An 11,099-nucleotide genomic window follows, 5' to 3' on the forward strand; every position below is an offset into this window, starting at 1 on the left:
GTATCAAAAGGGGGGGACATGGTCTTCTACCAATGCATCTTTCTTCACAAAATCCCAATCATCATGCAAAAATCACATCAAGGTGTGGCGGTGATGAGGCTAGTAGATCCAAGTAGGTCTTTCAATAGGCCATATAGCCCTTTTTCCATCGAAATCACAATCTAAAAATCCTAAGTGTAGGGTTATGGCAGAGTAGAATCTACATAGATGTTACAAAACTGTGTATTCTTATCTCTAGAATTAGATTTTAAAAATATTTCCTAGAGAGAATTTTGAGTGTGCCTATCATATCAAATCTTTATAAAATGCTCTCAAGCACATGTAGTTACAAGAGGGACCTTCCTACTACCCTACACATAGTTTACAAAATTTACTGACTCACAGTTAACATTTCCCTAGATCAATTTTATTGCCATCAGTGGTTATTGTGATCACATAGTTAGGAAGCCACGCACTTAACCTAGGTGTTGTGGAACAAGTGGCATGCTAATTGATCTTTAAAATAAGTATGTTGGTGACATTTTCTCAATGCCTTCGCTCCATAGATTTAGCTCATCAGTTTCCAAAAAGTCTATTTCGACCATTTGATGAAAGAGATACAAGAAGCAGCCCTCTAAGGAGGTTACTTATGATAGAGTCTAATCATGGTTTGTGCATTGGTTCGGTGATTGGGATTGAGAAGTAGATGGAAGAAAATGTTGATAACCTCAAGAATCAACTCCAAAGCTTTGTAAAAGACTGCACTTTGTCGTCAATGTTGCCTTGCATATGTTGTTCACGCTATTGAAGGGCTTGTATTATTGTGCCTTAGATATCTCATTCCTTCTCAAAGTATGATTTGACCAGTGGCCAATCAATGGTATGATCCTTGCATGATGGCATCCTAATGGTGTCAGCATGGTATGATCCTTGCCCAAGGTATGCATGATGGCATCCTAATGGTGTCAACATGGTATTGGATAGAGCTTGGGATCGGTTCCAAGACAAGGAGGTGAGAGGAGGTATTCCTTTAAGAAAGGCTCTTTGAATATTTTGGGTCATCTCCATGGTGGCTGGGGATCTAACTTGCAGATCTAATAATTTGATTCTTGCACATGTTCATATGAAAGCCCATGATGGTTCACCCCCCTCAAGTCTTCATGTTATTATCTAACAATATTTACTTGAAACAAGCAAGCTAAAGAGAGAGAAAATGCATATACATGTTTCTAACAAAATAAAGAGAGAGAATATGATATAACATCCCAATCTTCAACTTTGAATTTCTTTGGTGCTTTTAAAGTCTCATATATAACATCTTCATCTACAAATTTTGGCTTCTCTAGAGTTGAGTGTGATGTAAATATCAACATGTTGAGATATCTCAAAGTAAGGCAAAATCTATAAAGCCCCTACTTTATTAATGTATACAAGCATTCCCTCTTTTGTTTGTCTCCTAAATTTCATTAAATATTTTGACCCATACACAAATGCACCTTCCACATATCTCTCTTTCAAAATACTTTCATAATGGAATTCTTATGTCTATTAATTCTTGTAAAGTCACATATTCCACTTAAAACATATCATCTAATCGATCTCTATCGGAACATCAGCTAAAATGTGTATGAAATTTATACTTGAATGACTATTGTATGATTATGCATTTTCTCATACCTTCTTATTTGGTCTATGAGAAGTGCATTGTTGTCCCATGCCTTGACCACTTAACATTATGAATTTAAAGCAATTGGTAATTCTTCATATGCAATGCATCTAGAATGTCAATAAGCTCCTCTTTGCTCAATGGAGATTCATCCAACCATTGCCATATTTTGTTTACAAAATTTTTAACTAATGAACTTTTAAAAGCTGTCATCACACACATGTTTAATCACTAGTGTCTCATGACAAGGAACACAAAAAATGCCCAAAATATGGACAATGTCACATTGCAAGTTAACAAATAACCAATTATTTACTCCTAATATAGTTGTAGTCCATTCCAATATAAAAGCAATTATCTTGTGTCTTGCCAAATGCATATCTTCCAACATTGTTGCACATCTTCTATATGATTTTTTCTCTCCACCCAATACGCACCAAGCATGCAAATTGAATCTTACATTTCCTAGTCCCCCTTCTGAGGGAAATGTAATGCAATTAATAAATTCTTTCTTATAGCAAAAGTCGGTATTTTCATCAAGCATGATAAAAAATTATGGTTTTCTTTTGAGTTTTTTTAATACAAATGATAGAATCTTCTACATTTTCTTTTTTTGAAGTGAAGTTTAGGTAAGATGAGTGTTAACTTAACAATTGCCTAGATGCAGTGCATGAACACGTGATGGCAAACCACTTGCATATGCCTCTAATGACATGTCCTTACATGACAAATACCACTTGCATATGCCTCTAATGACATGTCCTTACATGACAAATACCACTTTTTTAATTCTGAGATTTTAATATATTTCATGTGCTAAATTCTAGTTTATCATTAAACAAAATAATGAGAATTCTATCCGACTTACTAAAAAAATCCAAATTTATAGTTTTTACATGGAGATCGTAATTTAAGGATCCAAAGGTGTCATAGCTTAAGGATAAAGGAGATCAAAAAGAAGACACTACAATGTTTTAATAATGATTAATTTGTATTCTAAATTTATTTTACTATGATTATCTATAAAGATTTTTAAATTAATATTATTACTCAAAGGGACTATTAATGAGATTATAAATATAAAACTTGTAATAGTTTAAGGTTTCAAAAGACATTGTACCATTTTATCTATATAGAGAAAGAAGCAATAATATTACCATAGCTTACAATAGCAGTACGTGCATTCTACATCAAGAATACCACTCAGTTCTTTCCTTTCAAGTTGCAATCTTCATATATCTCCCCACAAAATACAATTTTCTTTATTTTGAAGGATGCTAGGATCAATAAAAAACCTATACACAAAAAAGGCTTGAATCATTTAGTGTAACCATCTTTAGTTCACAGCTTATTTTAAAAATTGATGTGGTGAAGCACAACATGATAGCTTATCCTTGAAAGAATTGAGAAATCACTCATATCTTTTAGGTTTGAGAAAACACTCATCTCTTTTAGGTATCATATGCCTCCATGCTCTCCTAATCATACTTGCAACATACATCCCTAAGCTCGATCTAATTAAATTCTTTCAAGACAGACTACGTAAGACATTTCTTGTTAATGTACCAACAAAATTGCAACCTTGAGTAGGGCAAATTGCATATAAGTACAAGAATATATTCCTAATATATGGAGTTCTCGATTTTGGCTATCCTACAAATAATGTCATCCAAATCCTATGTAATACGAAGACCTAGTTATTCTAAATTTTGAGAGTTTTTTAGCCTATGAGCCATGAAAGGTCTCATAACCCATAGAAATCCTCTTCTTTTACTCAGAATCTTCCTTTCTATTATCCATAGGTAACAAAATGTATCATTAACCATAGAAATTTTCTCCATTTACTTGAAGTTGTGTCTATGCATTCAAGTTCGTCCTTAATGACTACTGTCTTTCTCTTTTTTTTTCTAGTGCTTTATCATTTGCAAGTAATTTGAGCACTTCCACATTATTACACAACATGAATACATATGTTTTCGGGGAGTTAATACTACCTAGATTGCTTAAAGGGACAACATGAGCATATACAATAAATAGAGCTAGGGAAAATAAAGTATTTATGCATAATAAAAGTCACAACAACATGGAGTCTCTTGAAGTCATAATGACTCATCAAGATCCCCATCAAATTTTTTGAACTTAAATTATCTAAGGTGGATTGATTCAGAGACTTCCACTCCTTAGATTTTATGGCTATTACTAGTAAATTATGGACCTACTACAACTAATCCACTTGGCCGAAAGATCGGCCAACCCATCATGTTTCAAATTTGTTCTATTCCTAGGATTGTCTTGTTTGAATGCATATACTTCACTACCTTCCCATTGTACATGATGAAACATGTGCAATTCATTGCCCTTGGTAGATCGGCCCCACAAATAATCACAAAGATTCCAACCATTATCTCTTGTGCCTTCCTTCAAGTCTTTGCAATTGTAAAGTGGGAAATGCCAAAAGAGACTATAAGCAATAAAAGAGGTTTTTGGCACTACCTAAGATGTTTATTTGATTGGTTGCTTGCATAACAATGAACATCCTTACAACTAGCAACCTTGCACCTCTTACCCATGTCATGTGCTTTATGAAGGCATCATTTTGATTTTGAAAACTTGACTCTTTTAATCAATGTCCATGATTGCTCATGTCAGAGGGAATCCTCAATATCTTGGTAAACTAAATCATTGATAAATCATGATTCAAGAGCTAACATATTTTATTTATATTGATGTGACAATATGATTCTCTGAATTTATATAAAGGAGCCTAAGATGCTGGAGTCTAAGTCCTTAAAAGCTTATGGACAATGGACACCACAGATTAGAGGCTAGAGAGCCAAGCCATTATAGATAGAATTTTGGAGGGAAATTTAGATTGGCTAAGTTGGCATCACCACTTAGATTCCTCATAGTTAGGTATAATTGAGCATAGCTTATCTTGATCAAATGTAGGCTAGGAGCCACTTTCTCATGCATATGCGTATGCATGTGTGCATACTTCATACATTTGTACCTATTTAATTACATCCTAACCCTATATATGCTTATTTGCTTATTTATCTACACATTATGGGTGTGCATGCACGCATTTGGATATTGGATGTGCCATGAATTCAAGGATCTACTGAGTGTAATCCATGGCATGCACATGTGCACACGCATACTATTCCCCATACATGTATGTGCACTTGTTTAAATATATTATATACAACATTTTTATTTGCTTATTTATTTTATTTACACACAACAACTCATGTCAAGGATTTTGAGTTTTAATAGGGCAAAAATAAGTATCAATTTATCAAGCTAATTGTCCTTCATTCCAACTTGTTGTTAAGGAGGTTACACCATGAGTTGCTACTCTATACATACGTTAGGGAAATTAGCAATTGCTTTGTCAATGACCCATACTCTTGGGAGTAAGGGTTTGTCACATCAAAGCATCTACAAGCCCTTCCCCTTACAGACCACAAAATTTAAAACCCCCTTTAAGTATTAGAAACCTCAAATGTTGATTATATACTAATAGTTTTGAATCGAAAAAGATAATGCAAATTTCCAAGGGCATACGTACCTTCAAATACACCACCTTCAAATTGGTAAACCAAAAAGAACAATTTTGACCCAGTAGATTGATAGTGGACATAATCTGTATGGTCTGTACCATTTGATCCTTAAAGAGATACATAAACCAATGTATTGATTCATCCAATGGTGTGCAAACATGTGAACAAAGAATCATAAATCCAAATTTCCAATGTGTATGGGCATGAATATATGGAGATACATGTGTGTGAGCTACACATGCATGGAGACACGCTATTATGTATACATATAGATGTGCATGTATATAGGCCTATGAATACTTATGTACATACATACATACACACATGTAAGAATGTACATCCATGTGTGTGCTAAGTATGCATTATTTTATCCACATGCACATCTTATCACAATATGGATTTTTAAATTTCTAAACAAAAAATATATATTTCTACAAAAAATTGGAATTTAAAGTCATGCATGTGCATACTCATTCACATAAGCAACTAAGTGAATGTGTCTCTGCATACATGTATGCGTGTTCATGCATGTGCAACTAGCACACGTACATGTGTACAATGTGAGGTTCTTTACTAAAGTCTACATTATTCTATTCACTTAATACATACACTCAAGGTCAAGAACACAACTAGTCTCAAAATGAATGCCTTCAACATATTCATAGGTTTGAATTCCTCGAATACTATATACACTAATCCATCTCATATACTTGATTCGAGGTCAAGAAAAAAACTTGGCTTCCAAAGGCACATTGAAAAAGAAGACTCATCTAAAAATGAGAGACTTCAATATATACATTCACCTTTCCCCTCAAGCATACTAAAATGTTAACTTTTGAGTTTAAAAGTCTATTGTGTTGCATAACATTTCAAAATATGATGCTTCAAACTTACAATGCCGCACATGAGTCCATAGCACATCACATGTGAACCGCAAAGAATCACATACCTATACAACACAAAACAAAATTTCCAATGTCAAATCTATACAACAAGAATCAAGAATTATTATCCTTTCCAAGTGCGTTACATTACAAACATCGGAACCAAAGCATGAATGTCTTATTTAAATATCAAATCATCTCTCTCCAAGCCATGAACCACCCCCCCCCCTTCTCTCTGCATTAAAAACTCATAGTTGCAAGTACATTAAAATCATATAAGGGTCTATGAATTTTGTCTCCTTTGAGAAAAATAATGAAGTACAAATGTGGAAAGCCAAGGAAAATTATCGTTTACATGGATTTAGATAAAAGAGATGCAATATAGAAACTAGCTATCGTTACTTACCATACGGGTGCCAATCGCTGAGTGGGATCAAGAAAAGGATATGGCCACCTGAAAAAGAAATACCACATGTAGAAATGTTAGGTAAAGAAGAACATTGAAAGAAATTTGAGAGTGCACAAGTACAATGACTAATTTCTTTTTCATAAAATCTTAACAAAAGAAAGAAATAGCATAGTCACACTAGTCAAAGGTCTAAGCTATATTTTTTTTATTGAAATAAGAAATCTCAAAGTCAGCACACAAAAATTATTAGAGGGTATAGCCATACGTTTCTTATTTGCTAGTAAATGATAAATGATTGTAAAGCATAGATAATTATGCAAGTGGCAAAGTTGTGGAATGTGGATCCTTGGATATATTCAATTGACCATCCTCGAGGTGTAGAGGAGGCTTCATCACTATGAGTTATGGGTTTGGGAACCCCCTACACCCAAAGAACCATATGGGGCTCCAACATGGAGAGGCTCTGCTTCGCAAACTATTTGCTATGATAGAGGATTATGGACCAACAAACTTGATGGCAACAAGCATTCTAACGACCCTTGTGGACTTGGTTACTCGTGGCTCTAGCTTTATGGCAACACTACCTATGGTCATGATCTAGGATGAATGAATGAGATGTTGTGGCATGCGGGCAACCTTGGGTTGACAATGGCTAACAAGATTTTGTGTGGAATGCTATAACCCATGATGGGCTAGAAGCTTCTTGTCGGTGGCTTTGCACACAAGACAATTTAAAAGTCTCTGTGGGGTAGCTTGACTTTGGGATTAATCCAATAGGAGGAGTTGCACATGGTGGTCCAACAAAAGTGATGTCAAAAAACCCTTAGCTTGAGCAAGTAGAATGATTAATACAATTTTATTTATACCTCTAGCATCAATAGAAAAACTAAGATTATATTCCTCATAAAGGCCTAACGTGTCACTAACCAAAGGGAAAAGGAAGATAGAAGAAAGATGGCATACATAAGAGAACACTTACCATTGCACCCCTAATGCATGCACTGACCATTGAAAAAGTACATACACCCCACTATATAGGGTGAAGTAGGCGCCTCTAAACCAAGGAAAGCTCTGAAAACAATAGAGATATGTAAGTAAGATGAGATTTAAATGCATTGATGGATCTAATCAAAATGAAGTATGCTCTAATCAAATGGAAAGGTCTCAAAGTAGTACCATTCTATTTAAAAAGATGTCACCAACTAAAAGGACAAAGTTTACTCCATGCAAGTTCATCTCAAGCTGTCCACCACCCCAAGATGATTCAAAAGTTAAAATTGATAAGCAATTCACTTATGCTTATAAATACATAGCAACCTTTCATTGCATTAATTGGGTAACTTCTATATGAGCATGAACTTCGAAAAATATCTAAATGGCAAAATATAAAGATGTTACAACAATTAACTCCACGTGTCCTATCAATTATAGTTTGGCATTCATGTTACTTTCATGAAAGATGCTTTTCTAAACTAAAGTAATATCCTTCCTTCATATCATTGTCAAAGTTTTCCTCCAGTTTGTCCTTGTAAGGAGCATATATGTCTTTCCTAAAGCTTTTACTTAAAATACTATCTTCCTAGCATGATACTAAGCCTCACAATATATTCCAATAACTCGATGTTGTCATGATGGCCAAGCCTTGATTAACCTATGCCTTTACATGATTACTCATGCATGGGGGGACGTATCTTAGTCTAGGGTGATAATCTTTTCCTCCCTTAGGATTCACATGTTCCCCGTTGGTTTTTGCTGTCACAATGCTAAGAATCATGAGCATGTTTAGCTTATGATGAGAGGGCTATGGCATAGGTGAATCTCATGCTAAATCAACAACCTTCCTATGCTGAATTAGCCCCTTCGAGTAACAAACTTCATCGAGCTGCCTACACAGCATAAGGGCAAAGCATAATGACATCCTTATCCCTCTTTTATTCTCCTTGTTTCATGCATCTTCACAACCCCCTCCCGCATTTAACTCCACCCTCTACTGATTGAAAGCACTGCCCCTCATCAAACTAATTAAAACGAACTTTTGATATTTGCTAATCATAAGTATTGAGCCACCGTTAAGGGGACGTGTGGTGTACTTACAAAGTCGTACGTCCTTGGGATCTCCGTCAAGAACGGGAAGACACCGAGCCAATAAACAGCATCAGTAAGCACAGCCGCTCCTGCTACGGTCTGCAAATGAAGCTCATCAGGCACTTTCCAGAAGCTGGGATTTTAAAACCCCGATCGAAGTACGTAGGCATGGCAATTCGATGAGACCTGGAAAAGGATCTGCATCAAAAAGCCTGAAAACGGAGCGACTTCTTCAGTCTCAGCAAAAATGGTCTCCCAATACATCTGCAAAGTGGCCATGACGTTCCTGCTTTCCTCATCGTCGCCTCCATAGCCTTTGATAAGACTGATGGTGTTATCTGCCTTGCTGGCACTTGCGAGTTTGCTACGGGAAGCGGCTTTTACAGAAATTAAACTGGCCATCTGTCTCCAGCAACAATCGGATAAATAGCAAACGACTCAAGTGGACATTATAAGGCATGTTACATACCCTTTGACTGGTCAATTGGGACTGCAAAAGAGAGAGAGACGAAACTAACCCCGAAGTAAATGATAAGGAGGAGAAAGGACCATCTGCAATACATCATTTGCGTGTTTCATTATGATTGCATTTTGAGAAGGACTATGGTAGTTGCTTCTGTAATGATGCACCCATTGGCCGCTAAGTATGTGAAAAGAAGACATAATTGCCCATATACATTAGTCCATCATCGAAGAAAAAGAGAATTGCTTACTGCGTGTAGAAGTAGAATACGCTGAAGCCACTCGTGAGGACATCGCTGGCGAGTATGGCAGACGCGTACACGAATGCCACAGAACGGAACCCGAGAAGCCAAAAGGGATGAATCGCGCTGCAACTGGGCTTCCAGATATCATCGACGTAGACAGCGGAGGAGGAGCCGGAGCCTTCTTTAACGACGAGGAGAACGATGGCGGAAACAGCGGAGAGCAAAAGGACGCCGGAGCAGAGGAGCAAAGGGACAAAGCCGTCGACAGGCATGGCGGCTGCGATCAAGATGAGTGAAAGTGGGCGATGAACGCTACGATTGCGAAGGCATATCCTTGGATTGAGTGCCTAATCACCAGCCGAGCTTCTCAATAGCAAGAAGCAGCAAAAGCAGCAGGGAAAGCTCCCATAGAGGGTAGCCTTCCTCCCACGAGGTCCACGCTTGGCATTTAATGCAAATATATGAGCGAGCAAGCTCATCTTCTTCAAATCAAATCAGTCCATCAAGGGAACACAGTTTTTGGCCTGGCCTTCATTTTCAAAGCTAAAATTATTTAGGCAGCCAGCATTGTGCCATCTCTAGCTCTCTTGAAACCACTTGTCATGCCACATGTCATGTTCTTTTTAAAGGTGTGCTACAAAAAACATGAGGCACTCTCCTTTTACGCTTTCTGGCTATGGCGACTGCAAGCTTCTATGTTGTAGCCCCTAGCTATACTTACCCTTCAAAAATCTCGAGGAGTTGCAACGTGTATGCGAGGAGGCACAACCAAATTTTTTGTTGAGGTTGGCTCCTTGTTTCCTTAGTTTTTCAAAAAAATTCCATCGTATCATTCAACTGCCCTCCATTCGGCAAACAAATCCCGTTCTGATAGATTCTGCATAGTTGCATTGCCGTCATCATTTGATCGGTTAGTTGCAATTGAGAATCTTTTCGGTGCACCATAGCTGCTTGATGATCGATCAATGTACAAAATCCAATCCATAGTAGATATGTAGTTTGTGATGGATCGTTGATGTATTTCTCCGATGTGCTATTTGAAGCGATTCCTAGGAATTGAACATACACACACCAGAGCATCAATTAGCAAGACCCTCGCGGGTTTTACAAAACTTGGTGGGGAAGGAGGGCTTATACACACAGAGAGTTTTTTTAACTTCGTAGCAACTACGCCAAGGAGCCAAATTGACTCATCCGAGAGAGAGAGAGAGAGAGAGAGAGAGAGACAGACAGACAGACAGACAGAGAGAGAGACAGAGAGACAGAGAGAGACAGAGAGAGAGAAGCAGGCAAGCATTAAGGTACGAGGGCCGAGGTTGTGAAAAGCATTGAAAAAGATTTAGGTTTCATTTGTGTAAAGTTGTGTTATTTACTCAAGAAACTTTCTTAAATAAAGTTGCAAAGCCACCGACCTAGTGGCTATGTGTTACAAGAAAGTATTTCTCAAAGCTCTTATTCGAAATGACATAAAGCATTTATAGGATCGCACCAGATGTGGCGGGGGTTCTATTTCATACTTGGGTTTATTAGTCAGGGACACCTAACTAAACATGTGCCATTAATAAGTATCATAGGTGATGCCATTTAGAAATACTCACATTAATGGATTATCGTTTGTAAAGACCATTACTTAGCATGATTGGCTAATCATATGATGTATATCATTGCGCTAAGTATTTGACTAATGGTGGATTGGTTTATTGAGTACAGGGAATGACATGGACGAATGGGAGTAAACACGCTCGAGGGAATAAAGGCTAAATGCCATGGTTTTATGCTAGTGCTATGTGATGTATTAAATGGCCA

General features: G+C 36.9%; 1 protein-coding gene across 1 annotated transcript; it reads right to left on the bottom strand.

Moving 5' to 3' along the window:
• Nucleotides 1-5,848: 5,848 nt before the first annotated feature.
• LOC147883717 (uncharacterized) lies at nucleotides 5,849-9,702 on the bottom strand. The gene is made up of 8 exons (XM_087399165.1): nucleotides 9,300-9,702; nucleotides 9,105-9,138; nucleotides 8,773-8,988; nucleotides 8,596-8,685; nucleotides 7,678-7,743; nucleotides 7,481-7,572; nucleotides 6,499-6,546; nucleotides 5,849-6,157 (listed from the first exon to the last, which is right to left on the bottom strand). The coding sequence occupies exons 1-8, from the start codon at nucleotides 9,563-9,565 to the stop codon at nucleotides 6,058-6,060; spliced, it is 912 nt and encodes a 303-aa protein (XP_087255291.1). The 5' UTR covers nucleotides 9,566-9,702; the 3' UTR covers nucleotides 5,849-6,057.
• Between the last annotated feature and the right edge of the window lie 1,397 nt (nucleotides 9,703-11,099).

The sequence above is a fragment of the Dipteris shenzhenensis genome, chromosome 27 (assembly GCF_047967505.1).
Source record: "Dipteris shenzhenensis isolate YYH24624 ecotype China chromosome 27, Dip_SZ_1.0, whole genome shotgun sequence".
NCBI lineage: Eukaryota > Viridiplantae > Streptophyta > Polypodiopsida > Gleicheniales > Dipteridaceae > Dipteris > Dipteris shenzhenensis.